At 42.3% G+C, this 23,551-nt stretch overlaps 1 protein-coding gene across 2 annotated transcripts in view; it reads right to left on the bottom strand.

The window, feature by feature from the left end:
* The window catches only part of SLC25A17 (solute carrier family 25 member 17), a 111,757-nt gene that overhangs the window by 5,264 nt on the left and 82,942 nt on the right, over nt 1-23,551 (bottom strand). For both annotated transcript variants that reach the window (XM_075833514.1, XM_075833513.1), the window contains exons 6-8: nt 16,208-16,353; nt 9,195-9,290; nt 7,361-7,443 (exon numbers count right to left, since the gene is read on the bottom strand). In XM_075833514.1, the coding sequence (XP_075689629.1) occupies nt 7,361-7,443; nt 9,195-9,290; nt 16,208-16,353 (325 nt within the window). The remainder of the gene's footprint in view (nt 1-7,360; nt 7,444-9,194; nt 9,291-16,207; nt 16,354-23,551) is intronic.

Here is a 23,551-nt window from a genome sequence, read left to right as displayed (position 1 = left end):
CCAAGCTGGAGAAGTTCGTGTTCAAGAGAAAGTCCCTACCCTTCCTGGGCTATATCATCTCCGATCAAGGCCTCAAAATGGATCCTGAGAAGGTAAACGCTGTCTTGGAATAGCCAGGCCCTCAAGGCTTAGAGGCCATACAGCGCTTCCTGGGATTCGCCAACTTCTACCGGCTGTTCATTCCCAACTTCTCTTCATTGACTGCTCCCATCTCTACTCATAGAAAAAAGGGCATGAATGCCAAGGTGTGGACTCCGGAGGCAGAGGCCGCGTTCAAAACCTTAAAAAAGGCCTTCACGTCGGCCTCTATTCTTCATCATCCCGATGTATACCTACCGTTTTCGTTGGAGGTGGACGCCTCCTCTGTTGGTGCTGGCGCCCTCTTGTTCCAGAGAGGTTCGAAAGGCAAGACTGTGGTATGTGGCTACTACTCCAAGCTGTTTTCTCCTGCAGAGCGCAACAACTCAATTGGGGATCGGGAGTTACTGGCCATCAAGCTGGCCTGCAGGAGTGGAGACACCTACTAGAAGGCGCAGCGCATTCTATCTTGGCCTTCACGGACCGCAAGAACCTGACCTATCTTCTGACGGCCCAACGGCTGAATCCTCGTCAAGCCAGGTGGTCGCCGTTCTTTGCTCGGTTCCAGTTCGAGCTCCACTACCGACAAGAATGTGAGGGCCGATGCCTTGTCTAGGTCGTTTGAAACCGAGGACACCGTAGAGTCTCCACAGAATATTATCGACACTTCCTGCATCTATTCCGTTAGTCCTCTGCAAGTTAGTGACATTCCTCTGGGAAGGACTTTTCTACGTCTGGCAGACAGAACTATGACCCCAGCAAAGGATTCTTCCTCTAAGCTGGCAGGCCACGCGGGTGACCGTAAGACCCGAGACCTAATTGCCCATCAGGTCTGGTGGCCTACGCTGCCCAAAGACGTCACAAACTTTGTCTCCTTCTGCATATTGTCTCGGATCGAGGGGTCCAGTTCACCTTGAAGTTCCGGAGAGCACTCTGCGGCCTCCTCGGTGTAAAGTTGGACTTCTCCTCAGCTTATCATCCTCAGTCCAATGGACAAGTCGAAAGGGTTAACCAGATTATGGAGAACGAACTGAGGCACTTTGTCTCCAGACGGCATGATGACTGGGTGCAGCTGCTCCCGTTGGCTGAGTTCTCCTATTATAACTATACTAGTGAGTCCACCACCTCCAGTCCGTTCTTCATCGTTTACGGCCAACATCCTCGTATACCTCTTCCTGTCTCTTCTATGTCCCAGGTGCCTGCAGCTGACTCTGCCTTCAGGGACTTTCTGCAGATATTGCAACAGACACGGTCTTCTATTCTGCTGGCGGTGGACCACATGAAGACCTCCCCAGTTTCTTCCAGGTACGAAGGTATGGCGGTCTTCCAGTCATATCCGGCTGAGGGTGCTGTCTTGCAAGTTTGCTCCCAGGTTCCTCGGACCCTTTGAGATTCTGCTACAAATCAATCCTGTGTCTTACAAGCTTCGGCTGCCTCCTACCCTCAAGACCCCTAACTCCTTCCATGTCTCCTTGCTGAAGCCCCGTGGTCCTGAACCGCTACTCCAGGACTCCTAGTTCCGCAATGGCTCCTGGCGGCTCGTCAGGGAGATCCTGACCACCAAGAAAGTGGGAGGAAGGACATTTTATTTGGTGGATTGGAGGGGATTTGGTACAGAAGAGAGGTCTTGGGAGCCACAGGAGAACATCGATGCCCCTGTCCTCGTGAAGAGATTTCACTCGCACTCTGGCCCCAAGAAGAGGGGGCGTAAGAGGGGGGATACTGTAACGTCTATGGCCGCGGACCGTCGTTCAGACTTACCCTCTGACGGGCATGGCCATGGACGTTTGTGTTCTCGATGGCATCTCCCTCCAGGGAGACGCCGGCACTTACTTCCGGGTTTTGAGACTGTTTCCCGCAGGGCGCGCACCCGCATGGCCTTAAAGGGCCAGTACGCGTCCAGTTGTTAAGAATCAGGAATTAGCCCAGAATGCTGCTGGACTATAAAAAGGGCTCTGCCCACTTAATCTTTGCCTGAGCGGTGTTGTATACCTAAAGTTTGTCTTGCAAATGGTCTCCTAGTGTTTTCCAGTTCCCAGTGTTACCCGTTCCTGCTGCCTGTACCCTGTATCCCGTGCTACCGTGCCATCTACAGTGAAAGTCAAGTCGTGTCTTCCGCTGCATCTACTGTGCCATCTACAGTGAAAGTCAAGATGTGTCACCGCTACTGTCTACATTGCCTCAGGTACACTTTCTGAATTATAGACATTGTATTGTACCTAGTTGGACAGCTGCTATCCCGCTACGTGGTACAGCCCAGTGGGTCCATACCCCACGCCGTGACAGGAAGATTGTGGCAATGACAAAATAGCGGCTCTTAAATTGCAAACGATCCCTAGAGTGGTATTAATGCAATATTGGTTGTCTCCGCAAATCCCTCCCATTCTCTGTTGGACGAATCGGGTATCGGGCAATATAGGGTTTGAAAAAAATATTTATCAATTGAGGAACCAACTAGTTAAATTTCATCACATGTGGGACAAATGGATTTCCGCTCATCTATCTGATTAAGTGAAATAGGAGGTGGGTATGGGCACCTTATTGGTGATTAATAGAAGGTATAAACTGCCCAAGTTAAGCATATTGATTGATGTTTATTTTCCCTTTTTTTTTTCCCTCTCGCAGCCTACTGGTGGGTGGAAATTGGTTTGCTTATATTTTGTAGGAGTTGATAAAAGATGTATGTTATAATATTTAAAAAAAAATAAAAAAATACAATTCACTATAAAAAAAAAATGGTCATCTTAGCGCTAATAAAAATTTAATAAAAAGTGATCAAAAAGTTGTATGCATAAAAAACGGGTAACAATAAAAACTACAGCTCATCCTGCAAAAAAATAAGCCCTCACACTGCTCAATCAATGAAAAAACGAAAAAACTTTATGGCTTTCAGAATGTGGTGACACAATGCAATTTTTTTTAATAAATAGTTTTTTCTTTGTAAAAGTAGTAAAAGATAAAAAAATATATATATAAATTTGGTATCACCATAATTGTATCAACAAGCAGAATAAATTTAAGTGGACGTTTTTAGCATGTTTGGACACGCGATGTCTGGGGCTTTCCCAGAGAGGAGTCCCGAGCAGAGCGCTAGTACACGCTCTGCTCCGGGACTCTGTGGAATTCCCCAAAGCAGGATTCCCAGTGTTGTCAGGACCACAGCTGGAGTCCCAGGAAGAGCCTACTAGGCTCTGCCCGGGACTCCAGCTCTGGGGTTGCCCCTGACATCTCTGTCCATATATGGACAGTGATGTCAGGAGCAGAGCTGGAATCCCAGGCAGAGTGCTAGAAGCGGCTCTGCTCCGGGACTACAGCTTTGGGCAAGCCCCTGACATCACTGTGGCAGCATCTGCGGAGGGCACTGTGGCAGCATCTGCGGAGGGCACTGTGGCAGCTTCTGCGGAGGGCACTGTGGCAGCATCTGCGGAGGGCACTGTGGCAGCTTCTGCGGAGGGCACTGTGGCAGCATCTGCGGAGGGCACTGTGGCAGCATCTGCGGAGGGCACTGCGGCAGCATCTACAGAAGACTCTGCGGCAGCATCCACAGAGGGCACTGCGGCAGCATCCACAGAGGGAACTGCGGCAGCATCCACAGAGGGAACTGCGGCAGCATCCACGGAGGGAACTGCGGCAGCATCCACAGAGGGCACTGCGGCAGCATCCACAGAGGGCACTGCGGCAGCATCCACTGCGGCAACATCCACAGAGGGCACTGCGGCAGCATCCACAGAGGGCACTGCGGCAGCATCCACAGAGGGCAATGCGACAGCATCCACAGAGGGCACTGCGACAGCATCCACAGAGGGCACTGCGGCACTATCTAAAAAGGGGCTGCCCAATCTTGACATGTGTGTCTGCCAAACGCTGCCAACTGAGCCGCCGGACTGCATTTAGCGACACTTAAACTGGAAAACTGGATTGTTGAAATAAGCACGTGGAGAAATATCTCAAATTTTAAACCTAGCGCTATTATTATAGTAATGTAGTATTAATTTTATAGTAATGTAGTATTATTATTATTATAGTAATATAGTGTTATAGTAGTTCAAATAAGTAAGTTATTAACAATTATTTTGTATTGTATCAAATTTGAAAGTAATGCGGCCCGTCAACTTCCCATTTTTTCTATATGCGGCCCACTTACCCTGCCGAGTTTGAGACCCCTGGCCTAATAGATGCCTGTCTGTTTTACACGGACAGGCAGTAATACTCTGCAATACAGAAGTATTGCAGTGTATAATAAAAGCGATCAGATGATCACATGGTGAAGTCCCCTAGTGGGACTAAAAAGTTATCAAAAAGTTTATAATAAATAAAAATCCAAGTAAAAAAATTGTACACATATTTGGTATTGCCGCATCCGTAACGATCCCAACTATATGTGCTCCAAAACGGTACCAATAAAAACTACAAGTCGTCCCGCAAAAAAAAAAAAAAAAAAAAAAAAAGCCCTCATACAACTAAATCGCCAGAAAAATAAAAAAGTTATGGCTCTTCAAATATGGAGACAAAAACAAATAATAGTGCTTTTATACTGTGTAAAAGTAGTAAAACATAAGAAAACAATAAATTTAGTATCGTTGCAATTGTAACAAATAGCTGAATAAAGTTATTGTGTTATTTATACCACATGGTAAACTGCATAAATTTAGGACGCAAAAAAAGTGGCTCGGTCATTCCTGGCGCTTCTTCTATCAGCCGGTACCTTCGCTCCACTCAGGACGGAGCTTCTCCGCCGCGTTCCTCCATTCCTCCTCCAGGCCGCAGCCGGAACCCGCCACCACGTGGGCGCTCGCCGCCTTCCTGCCTCGCTGGGACGGTAAGTCCGCACAGCAGCTCCCGGGTCCCGGACTCGGTCAGCATGTCCTCGTAGGTAGCGCAGGGAGCAGTGGGCTTTCGGGGGTCGGTACCCCCAGATCCGGCAGAAGATTTTCCCCCTCTCCAGCACGTGACAGGACAGGGCGAGAACTGCATGGCCTTGCAGGGAAGCACAGCCCCGGCGCCATCTTGGCAGACCACCTCGCAGCAGCCTCCCACTCCGAACTTTCAGCAGTTTAGTCAGGGGACGCCTGCAATTTTGAGGGGTTCGCCCGCTCCGTCAGTAGGATTTGGGGACCATCAGAAGGCTCATTCCCCGCGGCCCCCGCTCTCCATGGAACGGACTCTTGCGGAATTATGGGAGATGGTGAGGGTGCTCCCCACCAAATCCGATCTGGACCTACGACTCTCGCGTCTGTAAGAGAAGCACAAGGCCATTGGCGCGGTCTCACAGGAGGTACGCTCCCTAGCCGCACGGGTAGAGACCTTAGACCGCCAAAATTCTGTTCACACTATGGACATCTCGGTACTTTCTCAGTCCATGGACACCCAGTCTACTCAAATGCGAGACTTCTCATTGCATCTTGACGATATAGAAAACAGGGGGAGACGAAACAACCTGAAATTAAGGGGCATCCCGGAATCTGTGCCCCCGGATGGCTTATATGGTGCGGTAACGCATATTTTTAACAAGCTCCTGGACAGGCCGCATGATATGGCCATTGAAATGGACAGAGTGCACAGATTGGCGGGCCCACGGGCTAGAGAGGGTAATCGCCCGCGGGGCATCATATGTAGAGTTCATTTCTACAAGCAGAAAGAAGATATCGCACAGAGAGCTTGGGAGAAGGGGACCGTTCCCTTTGAGGGTTCTGAGATCACCGTCCTGCCGGATGTTTCCAGGTTGACCCTCCACATGCGGAGGACTGTACGCCCTTTGTTGCAGGCCACTAAGGCGGCGGAAGCCACCTACCGATGGGGACACCCCTTTCATATCATTCTCTGCAGACAAGGGCATTTGTTTGCTATCCGGTCTCCGGGGGACCTAGAGGAGGCCTTTAGGTTTCTGGAGATTTCCCCGGTGCAGATACCGGATTGGACTGAACCCCCGTACAATAAGACACACAGACAACTTGAAAATAGGAAAAAATGACATATTTTACTACTTTTACAAAGCAAAAACTATTTGTTAAAAAAAATAATTTGCTCTGTTTCACCACATTCTGAGAGCCATTTTTTGGTACATACGATTGTGTTATCACTTTTTATTTCATTCCTTTTTTATTTTTTTTATTTTATTTCATTGTGCTTGGGGAAAAAAAATGGCAAAAGTGGTTTTTATTAACTTTTAATATTTTTTTACACTCCTGAAAATAGATTTTTTACACATTTTATTAGTTCCCCTAAGGGACTTGAACCAGTGATCATTAGATCGCTGGTACAATACACTGCAATACATGGATGAGTTACGGAAACAGTGTAACTCACTGAGCTACGCTGTTTCCGTAACTCCCATAGTAGTGAATTGCAGTTACAGAAGCAGCGTAGAATGCTACGCTGTTTCCGTAACTACTATTCAGTTCTTTGGGAGTTACGGAAACAGTGTAGCTCAGCGAGTTACGCTGTTTCTGTAACTCGACCATGTACAACGTTTTCGGAGCTACCGAAAGAGTTGGGACCCGCATCTATCTGACATTTATGGGAAGACCAATATAAATGCCGCGGTCGCTATTGACCGTGGCATTTAACTAGTTAATCAGCCAGGAACAGCGCCATCGCTGTAAAACACAGCTGACACCTGAAGTGTATGGAGCGGGTTCAGTGCGTGAGCCCGCTCCAGCACATCATGGGTCGGGAAGGGGTTAAGTAAGCAGTGGTCAGGGGGCCCGGAGCTGCCGGGTCCCTTGACTGCCGACTATAATACACTGGGACTTTTTAGCAAGATTTATGCTTGCTAAAAAGTGAGTCTTATAGACCGAAAAATACGGTAATTAAAATATTATTTTCTGTTATATTGTGCAACATATGAGCACATTTTACTAAACAATTCAGAGTGGTCTTTAATTATATTTTTATAGCTGAAGGGTGGGCCCTATGAAATTATTTCCTCTGTGGGGCCCAGTCTGACGTGGTTGTCTGCCCCCTTGTGTGTCCCCAAGCCCTCTTCTCCCCCCACACCAAAGAGCCACGAACTTGTGTCTCACCCCCAGCAAATAAAGGGCCCAGAAATTTTAGATTGCGGTCCTGACTGTAATCAATGCCGATTCTACAGAAGCACGGTGTCGAAGATTCCATGTTTGACATGCCAGAAGATAACTAGAGGTAGAACTCCCCTTTGAGGAGATAGAAAAAGTACAGAAAATCAATGCACATGGATATCAAATCTCGGGGTCAGCCTGACAAGTCTTCCTTCAACAGCTTGCAAAATTTTTACTGGAGCATTACACACATGGACAAAGCATACCTAATCCGTTGCTTGAGAAGATAAAGGACACTGAACAAACTTCCTAAAATCCGTTTCTCTGGATTAAGTCTCTCATGGCCAAACTACAAAACAGATTATAAATGTCAAAATACAAGCAAGTTAAAAATCTAAGCGCGCATTTAAAAACTAGCAAACTTGATGGAATAAAGAACACAAAATGTACTTAATAGACTGTTACAAAATGAATACCGTAATGGGTTTTATTATATTTTCAAACGTATGTGTGCATCAACCTACAAAATGATTTGGGATGCCTGTTAGCATACTAAGATTTCACACCAAAATAATAATAAATTATTTATTGAAAACTTCTAATCATACATGTCAATTTTTAAATTTAAAATATATATTGAAGCTGTAATACTCTTTTATTATGCAAAACCTAAGTTATATTATATTAAGAAAAACATATACAGATGTAGCCATCTTTACCTTGACTTTTAACGCATTAAATAAACAGTGGCTAGATCTCTTAGGGTATGTTCACACGGCCTATTTACGGACGTAATTCGGGCGTTTTTGCCCCGAATTACGTCTGAAAATAGCGCCTCAATAGCGCTGACAAACATCTGCCCATTGAAAGTAATGGGCAGACGTTTGTCTGTTCACACGAGGCGTATATTTACGCGCCGCTGTCAAATGACGGCGCGTAAATAGACGCCCGCGTAGAAGAAGTGACCTGTCACTTCTTTGGCCGTAATTGGAGCCGTTATTCATTGACTCCAATGAATAGCAGCGCTAATTACGGCCGTAATTGACGCGGCGTTCAAGCGCCTGCACATGCCGGTACGGCTGAAATTACGGGGATGTTTTCAGGCTGAAACATCCCCGTAATTTCAGCCGTTACGGACCCCCGCCGTGTGAACATACCCTTATCTTTACTTTTTCCAATGGCTTTTGTTGTGTGATATCACGCTGCAGCAAGTTATCAGAATCAAGTTATAGATGGCTACATCTGTAGCAGGTGTATGGACTGAACAAATTTACACACAGCATACATAACTGAGAGTATACCATTCTCATTCATATACGTTTGATCGATCACATGGTACTGGACATCCAATAACCTGCAGGCCCTATATGGCGGCACACAGTCTCTAATGCCAACTCTTAGGCACTCTGTGTGCAGTCACATGGTGCTTTTATAAGGAACTGTAATTCTCCCTAATGATTCTAGGAAAGAAAACCTGTGTAACACAGCATGTGTTACTAAATAAAAAAATTTCTCACGTATTCTTAAGGTGTGACTTTTAAAATCAGAGGCACACTGCAGGACAATATGGACCAATAGCAGGCTATGGGCCCTATGTTACGTATTCATACGACATGGATCCATAATATGGCAGTGTGCACGAGGACTTTCTACAATTCCTCTCAAATTAATATAACTTAGCGCATGGGAACTCTACTATACTTGAATGAAGGAGTAGTAAAAGGTTATTGGATAGCAGGTAAACAGGATAAAATATGTGAATGAGAATATATTGTAATTACTTAATTACACGGGTTTCGGACTACTTGAGTGCCATAGTAAACCTATTTTTTTTTCTTTATAATATAAAGGATGAGAAAATGTTTTGCAAACATTTCTTCTTGTTAATCGGTAATCATTTCATGGCATCTCAAATGGATTTATCCCAGTTGAAGTTATAGTGTAAGGCAGTTTGAACACATTAGACTTGCTCTATATGCACCTATCCTTTCCAAAAGTAAAGTTCTAGGTGTTTCATTGTACAAGATCACAAGTTTGTATGTTTATGCAGAAAATACAGCTGAAAATTCAGCAACATTATTTTTTCTGAAAAGTACTTACCCGCAGTACTGATTGCACAGTCTGTAAAGGATAGGTGACTGTTGTGGAAACAGCTTTGGCAATAGCTCCAATAACAAAGACTTGAAAAGAAGAAATCTGTCAAAAAGAGAAGGAGCCCAGTTATGATAATACATGCTAACAACACCATCAGCAATAGGCCAAATACTTTTGGGAATGAATATGGGCAACAACTGACAACTTTTTTATTAAAAGGATCTACGCATACAATTATTCTCCTTAACCTCTTCGGGACAATGCCACTTTTGAATTTTTCGTTTTTCACTCCCCGCATTCCAAGAGCCATAACTTTTTTATTTTCCTGCCAATAGAGTGGTGTGAAAGCTTATTTTTAGCGGGAGGGGTTGTAGTTTTTATTGGTACCATTTATAGTTCCATATAATGTACTGGGAAACTGAAAAAAAAAATTTGCGGGCTTAAGATGGAAAAAACTGCGATTCCTCAAAAGTTTTTAGGGTTTCGTTTTTACGGCTTTCACCATGCGGTAAAAACAACAACTTATTTATTATTTATTCTGTGGGTCAATACGATTATGGTGCTACCAAATTTATATATATTTTTTTATATTTTACTACTTTAATTGATAATAAATTTTTTGTTAAAAAAAAAAAAATGTTTTGTGTCATCACATTCTGAGAGCCATAACTTTTTATTTTTTCACCGATTGAGCGGTGTGAGGGCTTATTTTTTGCGGGGCGAGCTGTAGTTTTTATCAGTACCATTTTTTTGGAAGTAGAACTTTTTGATCACTTTTTACAAAACAATTTTTGAGAGCTAAGTTGATCAAAAAACAGCGATTTTGGAGTTTTACATTTTATTTTTTTTTACAGCGTTCACCATGCACATTAAATAAAGCTATATTGTAATAGTTTAGACTTTTACGGACGCAGCGATACCACTTTTGTTTACTTTTTACGTTACTTTAGGGGAAAAATGGGAAAAGGTTTTTTTTTAAACTTTTAATTTTGTATATTTCTTTCACTAACCGTCATAACCCCCCGATCTCACAGAGGGGACCACAGCATTTGAGGGGTTGAACAGCCAGGAATAGCGCGATCTCTGCTCCTGGCTGTCCGTTGTAAAATACAGCCGACACCCACAGCATATGGAGCGCACTTAGAACGTGAGCGCGCTCCAAACATCACCCCCCGCACCTGGACGTGATAGCACGTCTGGGTGCGCGACGGGGTTAAAGTGGTTCAATTCTATACATTATTTTTTTTTTTTACAGAAATAATAACATTACACAGAAAATTTGACAGGCACAAATTTATACCCATGGTGTCCTTCCGGTTTCTTATCCTGCAAATACGTATTTCGCTACAGAGTTCCAGGAGTAAGAAATACATTACATTACATCTCATAAGTTTTTTATACTCCTTGCACTATTTATCTATATATTTTATTATATACATACATACATAATACATACTAAACAGATTACATTTTATACATATTATGTATAGCTACAGATATAAAGCAGCCAAATATCTGGTATAGTGCATCTCAAAATAGCTGTATAATAATAATAAATCTTTATTTAGCCATTTACAATTCAGAGGGAACATGTACAGACAATATCAGACATTACATACTGACAGAACTAATTAACGATTCAAACAAGAGAAGTGAGGACCCTGCTCGCAAGAGCTTACAATCTATGAGGAAATAAGGGTGACACAAAATGTAAAAAGTGTGTGTTTAGTACAATGGTCCAGACATCTTTTATACATATGGGGTAATACACATGAAGCAGCATGAACTGGTCACCAGCCAGTATGTGTGTATGACAGATATAAAGTACATTACATTAGGATGCAAGAAGTGTGGGGGATACTGCTGAATGATGGGGTCAGGTTCTAATGTAATGACTAATGTAGATGACTAATGTAATTGGGGGCCAGGGAAAGGAGTCAGATTAGGGAATGTTATAGGCCTGTCTAAAAAGATGTGTTTTTAGGGCATTCTTAAAACTGTGAATGTTGGGAATTAATCTGATTGTTTGGGGTAGAGCTTTCCAGAGGACTGGTGCAGAACGAGAAAAATCTTGGGAGACGAAAGTGGGAGGTTCGGATTATGGGGGATGGAGAGCTTTGTGGGTAAGAATAATAGGTTTAAATTTTATTCTAAAGGGAATAGGTAACTTGTGCAGTGACTGGCACAAGGGAGAGGCATTGATGTAGCGGTTGGTCAGAAAGATGAGCTTGGCTGCTGCATTCAGGATAGATTAGAGAGAGGAGAGTTTAGTGAGAGGAAGACAGATTAGTAAGGAGTTACAGTAGTCAAGACTAAAGTGAATCAGAGCGACAATGGGAGTTTTGGCTGTTTCCACATTAAGAAAAGGGCAAACTCTGGAAATTTTTTATAAGGGGGAAGGTGACATAAGTGTGCAAGTGATTGAATATAAGGAGTAAAGGAAAGATCTGCGTAAAATGTAACCCTAAGACAGCGAGGGCGCTGCCTAGGAGTTATGGTAGTACCACACACTGAGAAGGAGTATAGTATTATCAACTAGAAAATTAAAGAGGATCTGTCAGAGTTCACAATATAAACTGCATACGTTTTTAAATAAAACTCTTAGACCTCATGAGGCTGGTAAACTTACTTTGAAAAGCCATGTCAGAATGGCTGTATAATACTTTTTGAAAGTTTTTCCGCCTAATATTTAAATGAGCTTTTTATGAGTTAGGCCTCATGCACACGACCGTATTTTTTCCCACCCGTAAATACTGGCGTAAATACGCGTCCGGTGTCACACGTATTCCACCCGTTTTGCACCAGTATTTACGAACCCGTGCCCGTAAATATGGGTCCGGTGTCACCCGTATTTACGGGCACGTTTTTGGCGGCAAAATAGCACTGCACTAATCGGCAGCCCCTTCTCTCTATCAGTGCAGGATAGAGAGAAGGGACAGCCTTTTCTGTAATAAAAGTTAAAGAAATTCATACTTACCCGGCCGTTGTCTTGGTGACGCGTCCCTCTCTTCACATCCAGCCCGACATCCCTGGATGACGCGGCAGTCCATGTGACCGCTGCAGCATATGATTAACCTGTGATTGGCTGCAGCGGTCACATGGCCTGAAACGTCATCCAGGACGTCGGGCCGGATGTCGAGAGGGACGCGTCACCAAGGCAACGGGCGGGAGACCGGACTGGAGGAAGCAGGAAGTTCTCGGTAAGTATGAACGTCTTTTATTTTTATTTTTTACAGGTTTATACTGATCGGTAGTCACTGTCCAGGGTGCTGAAAGAGTTACTGCCGATCAGTTAACTCTTTCAGCTCCCTGGACAGTGACTATTTACTGACGTCGCTTAGCAACGCTGCCGTAATGACGGGTGCACACATGTAGCCACCCGTCATTACGAGAGCTCCATAGACTTCTATGGACTGTCCGTGCCGTTATTACGGCCTGAAATAGGACATGTTCTATCTTTTTCAACGGCACGGGCACCTTCCCGTGAGAAAACGGGAAGGCACCCGTCGCCAATAGAAGTCTATGAGCCCGTTATTACGGGTCGTAATTACGACCCGTAATAACGGGAGTTTTTACGGTCGTGTGCATGAGGCCTTAGAGACTGAGCTAGTGATTAAAGAGAACCTTTCACCTCCCCATATATGTGCAGCATGTAATAGGCAGGGCTCCTCCATTATTTAGATATTGGTGCCGTTATATTTGGCGCCCGATATTTAAATAACCCCCTGAACTGTCAATGGGGTGTGTAATGGGGTTATTTAAATATTTAAAAAATGCAAAGTGCCCCAGGGTTTGTGCAGCCCTGCCCTATTACATGTTGCACTCAGCTGCACATGTATGGGCAAGTGAAAGGTTCTCTTTAAGGCCTGGTTTACACGAGCGTGTGCGTTTTGCGCACGCACAAACACGGCGTTTTGCGTGCGCAAAAGGCACTTAACAGCTCCGTGTGCCATCACTATATGATGCGCGGCTGCGTGATTTTCGCGCAGCCATCATTATGACACTCCGTTTGGATGTTTGTAAACAGAAAAGAACGTGCTGCTTTTCTGTTTTCATTCATCCTTTTCAGTGCTGTTGCGCGAATCACGCTTGTCCCACGGAACTGCTTCCGTATGACATGCGTGGTTTGCACGCACCCATTGACTTCAATGGGTGCGTGATGTGCGAACAACGCACAAATATAGGACATGTCGTGAGTTTTTCGCAGCGGACTCACGCTGTGCATAGCTCATGGACTGTCTACACTGCCCCATAGACTAACATAGGTCCGTACAACACGCGTGAAAATCACGCGCGTTGCATGGACATAATACACGTTCGTGTAAACAAGCCCTAAGAGTGCTCATGACCCCAAGTTTATTCATAAACTGAACTCAATCTTTGCCCACCTAGAGCTGACAACCGGTCAGTGTTCCTCCTCCCCCGCTGCTGAAATCTCACACATGGTACAAGTTAACTAAAGTTTATAGACGGCAACTTAAAAACATATTGCTAACCTCAGATAGTTCTGTCTTAGATTTTCAGCGAAAACGAAATGTTTTGTTTATAGATAATGACAATAACGAAGTAAAGGATTATACTTTATGGTACGCACACAAAGCGGTGTTGAGGGGGCACTGTGTCAAGCTCATGCACAAATGGAGTGATCAAATTAAAAGGTTGGATGCTATGAAGTCAAAACTTTTGTTTTTAGAAGAATACTAAGCTGTCTCGTGTTCTGCATGAGATTGATCTAGTGAGCTCTCAAATTAAATTAGTCCTTTTGGAAAACTATAGGGAAAGTCTGTGGAAAAAATTAGCTAGGTTTTACCAACAAGTGGACAAAATCGGCAGGATTTTAAGTGACAGAACTCATATTAAGAAAAAAATAGAATTTTTAAAAGACAGCAAAGGGTAAAAAAGATTTTCACCCAAGGCCATTGTCGATACCCTTGTGGATTATTATAAGTAGCTGTATAACTTAAATGGATCAGAGGGGATAAATAATTCAAACACCAGAGATACAAAACAATTCAAGACAAGGTTGCCTGTTGTCTCCCTTAATTTTTAATTTGGTGGTGGAACCCCTAGAGTACACCTTAAAAAAGGACCCAAATATTAGTGGCATAAAGATCGGCCAGACGCTCAACCTAGTCACCCTGTATGTAGACTATATCGTTATCTCCTTTACTGTTATTTACAACTCTTTTCAAAGTATTAAAACAGTTAATATCTATTCCCAGATGTTATGGTATAAATTAAATGAGGGAAAATGTCAAATTTTACCTTTTTAAAAATCTGAAAGAACATATTAAAAAAAAAATCGCATTTCATTGGGTAGATAATATGCGATAGCATTGGTTCAAAAATGTCAAATAGTATCGCTAAAACAAATGAGTTAAATTAAAAGATGCTTTTTAAAGTGGTTTGGGAAGATGTTGCGAAATTGGTTAAAATAAACTTGTCATGGATAGCAAGGATTAATGCCTTCAAAATGAATATTTTACCAAAAATCATCTTTATTTTCCATCATATTCCCCCATACCTGGATAACAAATTTGCAAGTTTACATTTCCTATTATATTTGGAAAGGGGAAAGAGGGAAAGTGAGGTTTTCATTGAAGATAGCATACTTAAAATTTAAAAATGGTAGTTTGGGGATACCAAACGTATTATCCTATTATAAAGCGGCTTATAGAGCCAATTAACTGTTGGTGGCAAGAAGACGAAACCATTGTTTGGGTTAAATTAGAAGCCGCATCTTTAATAGTCTAAATCTCCCCTATTCCTCACGATCTTCCTTATATGGTCTCCAACTCTCTTAGAATATGGAGCTTTACGCATAAAGAGCTAGAGGATCTATCTATTGATATAAAAAGAACAGATTTCAAAATACATTATTTTCGTCACTTAATAAATAATTAGGATAGCACTTGGTGAGAATCAAAAGGCATTTTATATTTAGATTATCTCAATAATACCGATCAATTCAGTTCACCAGAATGGTTATCACTGCATTATGGTATAGGTGACAAAGACTTCCTGAAACTTCACCAAATCAAAAGGATCATTAATAGATATAAAATTGTTGAATATATTAAACTACATAGAGGGATACAAAGGGATCTATACGGGACATTGAGTCTATAGCACTCTCGAATTATTTATCCCTGATTTACAATAAATTAATATCTAGAAATATTAATGGCAAATTTAAGTACATGCTACCTTGGGAAAAAGACTTACAAAAAGAGTTTCCGTTGGATGAATGGCTGACTGCTATAAAATATACCTGTCAAAATACTAAATTTACTGTATAAATCTTGTAACGGTTAAAAAAAATTCACTAATGTATATATTTACATCAGAAGAAATTGGTCCATTTCAACTCAAATGACATGTTGGAGAGACTGTGGAATAACGGGTGATTTGTTACATATTTGGTGGGGGTGTGGAAAATTGAAGACCTTTTGGTCCGAACTTTCTGCTCTAATTAATCAAATTATTGGAGTAAAGAAATTCTTACGAAAGAATTAGTTTTATTAAAATATGAGACTGAACCTAATCGTCAAAGAAAACAGATGGGTCTGTTGCAAAATTTTAGATGCAGCACGAAATAGAATTACATTCAACTGAAAAACAAATACAATTCCTTGTATTACTGAAGTAATAAATACATATATTGTCGGTTTAAAGTCCTAGGATTAGATTGGGAGGTGGGAAAGTATTTATTCCAGGAAAGATGGATGCCCTGGATAAGAAATCAACACTTTTCAAACCTATAGGTTGTTATTCTATTAAGTGGCTAGTGCTTTAGCTTTTCTGTTTTTTAACTTTCTTTCTTCTTTTTAACTTTTTTTTCCCGTTTTTTATTGCTTTATGGATGTAAAAAGCTTTTTTTATTATTATGAATTGTATATCTATAACTTTATTAATAAATAATATATATTAAAATATTCACAATTATAAAACCACCCCTACTACCACCACTAAACACAATGTAATCCCAAATACACAATATAATTAAATTATCATTTTACTTCAGCCTTCTGAGTTAGGAGCTGCCGCTTTAATCCTTCATAGAACATGAACTGGATGGCTGGGTTCAAAACCAAAAGTAGAGAAGGCAATGTACCCTTCCAAAGTGCCAGCACTCCCTCCTGTTGCAGTATCTTTTGAAACGCATCTAAAGTAAAAATAAAATGCCCATTAAGAAAAAAATCAATAATAATAACATATCGACAGCAAAAAAAAAAAAAAAATTATCAAAAAATTCTTCAGGCAGCTATCAGCTATAGATGTGTATTACAACATATAGTGCAGCCACAAGCGTTGAGTAATTTTTTCCTCTCTGCAGAGACGCTGAAAAACACAAACACTGCGCTATTGATTCCGTCATTAAAACGGAAACCTGCCGAACGAAAACCATTAGCAATGTTTCCGTCACCATTGATATCAATGGTGACGGAAACGGAAGCTGTGGTTTCAGTTTGACTTTCCGTTGCGGGGTTCACCCGACGGAAACCTCCGACGGAAGCCCGGAACGGAAAGCCATGGCTGATGTGAACAGGCCCTTACATGCATCAGAGTGCGTTTAATTCGTGTCTAGGTCTTTTGCTACCAATATCTGTTTGCAGGCACGGGAGCGTGTATGATGTACCAACAGGGATCCCACCTTTTTTTCCCATCAATAAAATGTATTTTGCATAGTCTTCACTTGCTAGATGGCATGTCCTTGGAGAAAGGTGTTTAATAGGTCTTGTGCTTTCAAAAAAACTCTTTTTTTGGAGTCTAATGTTGGGACTTGAGCATGAGCAGATTGCATTCTGAGTAAGTTAGCTTGCAATTCAAAGAATTGGGCTTTCGTCTATTTGCGTTTTAAATTGACATAGCTAATTATATGCCCTCTCATCTCTGTCTTGGAGGTAAGACATATCATCTGATTCACATAAATAGGACGTAAACCGCCAAATTTTTGTTAAAGTCCCCCCAAGGTCAGTGATACCAAGGCATGGTCTTGTGATAGAAATTAACTAATTCCACCATTTTATCTGATTGCTCTACCTTGTTTTTTAACTTCAATATAAAAACGATGCTTATAGAGACGTGTTTTTGCTGTGTGTAAGAGAATCTCTGCTGGATAACGAAAAAGTTGACTCAACAAGACTTTTATTCTGGCTAAGTAGAAAGCAGAGGACTCAAGACCACTCCCTCCACAGCCTATTGTTATAGAAGATGATAAGGAGAGATGACTACGTAAAATAAAATTAATCTCAGATAATCAATTTATCGATTATATTGCAATGCCAAGAAAATATTCTGAATGTAAGATTGTTTGCAAACTCAAGAGAAAATGTTTTATCTGATATGTAAATGTCCAGTCTGAAAATACTATATAAACTCCCTCATTGTATGGAAAGGAGAATTGTCCATTTTACTTACATACAAAATAACAAGCATGTCATTTTATTGTAAAACTTCTTGCTTAAGCAAATAAATACGGTATACGTGAATCTGGAGCAACCGTTTGACGTTAAATTTATCCACAATAAGTATAGTGCCAAAACCCGGGAACCGAAAGCATCTGGAACGGAACCAGGCTGGGAACCAAGGATCAGATTGGCGCCATCAAACAGATGAGAAACCTTTTTCTCATTCGCTCTCCCTTCTTTTGTTAGTGCATGACACATCAGAGTGAAAGAGGCCTTTACGGCGGCGTGATTGAAACTGCCTCAAGACGCACATCTACGGAGAAAGCACGGTGGGGGCAGTGAAGTGATAAGTCCTCAGACACAAGTGCTTTTCTATTTTACTGTGTTGGTCAAGTAAATTGTTATTAACCACTGCCTGAGCAGCGGAAGGACAAAAGTAAAATTGAAAGTTAAGTGTGTTTGGGCATAGTTTCCGTACTACTGGTCTACCTTGGTTCGTCAGTATAGGTCCTTAGGGTCCCCCTGCACTCGGCCTTTGGACATCGTTAATTAAATTCAGCTTCAGTCCACTATTGCTATTGAGTGTAGGGCTATTCCCAGGGAATGAGAGCGAACTGATCTCTGATCACATCTCAGTCTATTGCTTGACAGCCTTGTGTCACAGCAGTGTTGGTTCTGCATCTAGGTACATTCAAGGTTGTGTCCTGAAGCTGCACCTGTCTTGCTTCCCTCATGAAAAATCATATCGCTAGCTCAGAAAATATCTTTCTTAGATTGTTTAACATAGATGATATAGAGGGAAGATCCTTTGTGGAATTATTGTTTAGTTGTTTGTCATTTGGCTCTGTTGAAAGACTTGTTTAGTGCATACGGATACGTGGGGGATACGCAGAGTGGGACTTTCCCTAACAGACAATAGCCATAGAATATTGCCAGTGAAAATAAAAACTGAGAGAAAAGGGTATCATAGCAGGGCTATGGGCCACAGTCACGGCAAACGAAGATCCGGCCAATCACCAGATCAGAGTAGAGGGCGTCCGAGGGCTCCTGTATCCCCACAGGAGGAGATGAATATGAGGTATGGCACATGGGTTAGCAAGCACCTGTTAAAATGTTGTAAGCTTACTAGGGGATTGGGTATTCCAAAGAAAAGTGTAAATCGGGAATGAGAGCTATATAAAAAAGCAGCTTGAAGTAGATGGATTGTAGAGTCTTTTAGAAAGCAACAAAAAGCACAAAGTATCTTTATAGTAGGGATCAGAACATAATATATACTTTAATAATCCAAGTTATTTTGTATATTCATTATCTTCATTGAACTGTTTAGCTAGTGACAAATGTATGTAGCCCTAATACACTGAAGTTAAATGCCGGAGGTAGTCAGAGGAAAGTGATACTTTAAAAAATAAAGTTTAAAGCAAATTAAGTTTTGGAAGTAAGTAGTAGATTTACAGTTACAAATGACCTTATAATAAGTTCCCATATCGTATAATTTAGAAGCTGTTAGGGTATGTGCACACGATAACGTCAATTACGGCTGAAATTACGGAGCTGTTTTCAGGAGAAAACAGCTCCTGCATTTCAGATGTAATTGCTCGTACTCGCGTTTTGCGGGGCGTCTTTTACGGACGTAATTTGGAGCTGTTCTTCATTGAAGTCAATGAAAAACGGCTCAAATTACGTCCCAAGAAGTGTCCTGCACCTCTTTAACGAGGCTGTCATTTTACTCGCCGTCTTTTGACAGCGACACGTAAAATTACAGGTCGTCGGCACAGTACATCGGCAAACTCATTGAAATGAATGGGCAGATGTTTCCCGACGTATTGGAGCCTTGTTATCAGGCGTAATTCGAGGCGTAAAACGCCTAGTTTACGCCTGAAAATAGGTCGTGTGAAGCCAGCCTTAGTGTGATAGGAGATGGGGGAGGTGGAGAACAGCTTCTAATGTGATAAGAAATGTGATGTTCTTGAAATGAATGGACACAAAAAGATAAAATGCTCATATAGCTATTTTGTTTAACAATGTAGAACGGCTTTGTTTCATTTGTAGATTGAATCAGGAAAAGTGATAAATGTAATAACGTATAAGCAGTCCTTCACGGCCTAACCACCAGACACCTTTGTTTTGTACTCTGAAATCCTTGATCCTGGTTTACATTCTGCCCAGAGTGCAGAGTTGCTTGCCCTGATCAAGGCATGTAAGAGAAAAAATAAATAAACATATATATACACGCACGCACGCGCTATATACTTACGAAGTTGTGCATGATTTTGGTTTTCTGTGGGAGCAGAGGTTCCTTAAAGGAAAGGTGTCACTTTTTAAAAAAAAAAAATGTATGTGTTTTTATTTAATAAAATGTTATATTTAGTTTTTTGTGTTTTGTCCAAAATGTTTTTTTTTATTTAAACTTTTTTACTTAACTGAGGGCTGCCATTTTTATTCCATCTATGTATGTGTCTGTTCACGACACACACACAGATGGAATATAGCAGCTACAGGACATATGAACGACTCCCGTTCGTATGTCCTCTGCATCTGCCGTCTAGCTCTGTACTGCACATATGCAGTTCAGAGCGCCCAGTATAGAAGCTGGTTTATAGGGGGAAAGCCGGCGCCATTTTGGACACTGTTCGCACTTCAGTTAAGTGTGTGTGTCCTTTGCATGTTTGGGGCGGGGGTACGCGGGAGGGGGTGGTGCTGCGCCCCCACTCGTCGTGGCCCCCCCTCCTCGCTGTCCTGCTGTAACTTCTCCCTCTCCTGGCAGGCTGTCAGGTGAGGGAGAATATTAATAATAAAACACTTATTTTTTTCAAATATCTATCGATCTCATATCAGATATCTATTTCATATCCATCTATCTGTCTTGATATATAGTATAGTTCTAGGCTGGGGTGGTACGTTTGTGTGTGGGACGGTGTGTTGGCAGGTGGTGTGTTTTTTTGTTTTTTTTTAAGCGGCTGCATGTGTGGGGGAGCTCCATGATGCGCCAGAATTATTAATAACTTAATATTTCTGCTGCATCTCTAGTTTCTGTCCCAGTACATTGACCTTTAATTTCTTTTGCGGCATTGGGGGGGGGGGGGGGGGGAATGGAGACCGAAGACTGCTGCTGGATAGTATGAGTATTTATAAATTTCATATTACTAACTTTTAATTTTTTCAACGATCGCAGCATCTAAAACGCTAGATTATATTTTATATATATATATATATATATATATATATATATATATATATATATATATATACGGGGGGGCTTCGCAATAACTTTTAACCTCAGAGTTTTTCACTGACTCAGATACAGACGCCACTTACCTGTGTCACCCGGCGTTCTGCAGACGCCGTAGGAGACACAAAGATAGATAGATTATACTATATACTGATTGCATCTGACTGATGCAAAATCTATTTCTGTCAGTGAACTCTGGCTAAATTTTAAATTTGATTCTTCTTTTTTGTCCAAACTATATTTAACCCTAACTAATAAAAGTTATGTTTTAAGATATACATATTACTATAGCCTGGCTGGAAATAAAGTCACTTTTCTCCTCTTTGATTAACCACAAATTTGTATTTTCTCTTGATATATATATATATATATATATACACACGTACATATATATACAAAGAGCAAAATAGGAGCAGCACTTGTGTAAAAAAATAAATAAACGGTCAGTGCTAAGCTTCAGATGGTAGGAGTGACTTCTCCCCATATAATGTATAGCAAGAAATGAGAGCACGGAAGCAGCACTCAAAGAAAAAAAGTTAAATTTATTCATCCAACAGATGTAACGAAAATGCTTCCAGTGAGGAAGTGAAACGTTGCATCTGTTGGGTGAATAAATGTCACTTTTTTTCTTTGAGTGCTGGTTCCGTGCTCTCATTTCTTGCTATATATATATATATATATATATATATATATATATATACACAAGGAACATCGCAACGGCACCCTGGCGCAGATGTGAACGAAGCCTAAATGGCAAAAAATATTTAGAACAAGCAGCTGACCGAGTGTGGGAGCTTGAGAGTGTGTATTGGTATCAAGTGTGCAGTGTCTTAGGCCTCACGCACACAAACTTATTTTTCCCTCCCGTAAATACTGGTGTAAATATGGGTCCTTGGTCACACGTATTCGACCCATATTGCACCAGTATTTACGGACCCGTGCCCGTAAATACGGGTCCGGTGTCACCAGTATTCCACCCGTATTTATGGGCACGTTTTCGCTGCAAAATTGCACTGCACTAATCGGCAGCCCCTTCTCTCTATCAGTGCAGGATAGAGAGAAGGGGCAGCCCTTTCCGAGGTAAAAGTAAAAGAAATTCATACTTACCCGGCCGTTGCCTTGGTGACGCGTCCCTCTCTTGACATCCAGCCCGACCTCCCTGGATGACACGGCAGTCCATGTGACCGCTGCAGCCTGTGATTGGCTGCAGCGGTTATCCTGGGAGGCCGGACAGGAGGAAGAAGCAGGGAGTTCTGGGTAAGTATGAACTATTTTTTTTTACACGTTGCTTTATATTGTGATCGGAAGTCACTGTCCAGGGTGCTGAAAAAGTTACTGCTGATCAGTTTACTCTTTCAGCACCCTGGACAGTGACTATCCACTGACGTCGCCTAGCAACGCTCCCGTAATTACGGGTGCACACACGTAGTCACCCGTAATTACGGGAGCCCCATAGACTTCTATGGGCCTGCCCGTGCCGTAATTACGGCCTAAAATAGGACATGTTCTATATTTTTCAATGGCCCGGGCACCTTCGCGTAAGCATACGGGGAGGTACCCGTGGCCAATAGAAGTCTATGGGCCCGTACTTACGGGCCGTGATTACGGGCGTTTTTACGCTCGTGTGCATGGGGACTTGAGTGTGACTTAAGATTCAGTGACTTTAGTGTCTGCTCTCCTTTAACAACCGTTTGGGGGACCATAGTACTGTGCAGGGTGTGTGAGAATTTTCCATTTGGAAGCACAGATTTTGGATCTAAATGAGCAACTTTTAACACTGCGGGCAATTAAAAAAACAAGAAGACGTGTTTGCTGCTCAGTGAGCCAGCCCGCACCACGGCAGGGGCGGAGGAGGACGGTAGCATGGAGGTTCAGGCTGTTGAGGCAGCTAGTTGGCTGACAGTTAGAAGGCGAATAGAGGAAAGATTGTCAGGGAGACTACTCCCGATCTGGAACACCCCAATAAGTGTACCAACTTTGCGAATGAGTGGGAAGTCAGTTCAGCGGTAGCTTTGCTGCAGCAAGACACCTATGAGGGAAATGATCATGTGGAATTCATATGGGTGGAAATAAGGGGAGGGAGAAAGATTAATAAAATAGTGGGTGGTTATTAATGGTACACCCTCAGAGTGGGTCGCAGTTACCAGTGGGGTTCCACAGGGGTCAGTATTGGGCCTTCTTTTTAATATGCTTCCCGACCAGCCCACATAGATTATCGGGCTGCAGCGCTGGTCCCTGCAGCCCGTTAATCTACGTGTGCCCCTAATGGAGCGCACAGGCATTCCCCGCAGCCCGGCATCTCTTAGTACTAGCTGCTACTAGCAGCCTTAGTACTGAGGAAAGACAACGGGCGGGATCACAGCCGTTATCCCCGATGATTAACCCCTTAAATACGACGGACAATAGCGACCACTGCATTTAAGGAGTTACAACAACATCGGCACACCGCAACGCAATTGCGGGGTGCCGATGGTTGCTATGTCAACCGGAGAACTAAAAAGGGCCTTCGGGACCGCCATCTACGGAAGGCGATTGGGTCCTGCCAGAGGCAGGACCCATTACGCTGCCTGTCAGTGTGAAACAAGTATTATAACAAGATCTAACAGTTGGACCTTCAAGTCCCTAGTGGGACTAAAAAAAAAGTAAAAGTTCCAGGTAATAAAATTAAAAATCGCCCTTTTTTTCTTACAAAGTCCTTTATTATTAGAAAAAAAAAACGATGC

This window comes from Rhinoderma darwinii, chromosome 7 (genome assembly GCF_050947455.1).
Source record: "Rhinoderma darwinii isolate aRhiDar2 chromosome 7, aRhiDar2.hap1, whole genome shotgun sequence".
Classification (NCBI taxonomy): domain Eukaryota; kingdom Metazoa; phylum Chordata; class Amphibia; order Anura; family Rhinodermatidae; genus Rhinoderma; species Rhinoderma darwinii.
Note: the sequence above shows the minus strand (reverse complement) of the source record. Positions and strands in the feature narration are given on the sequence as shown.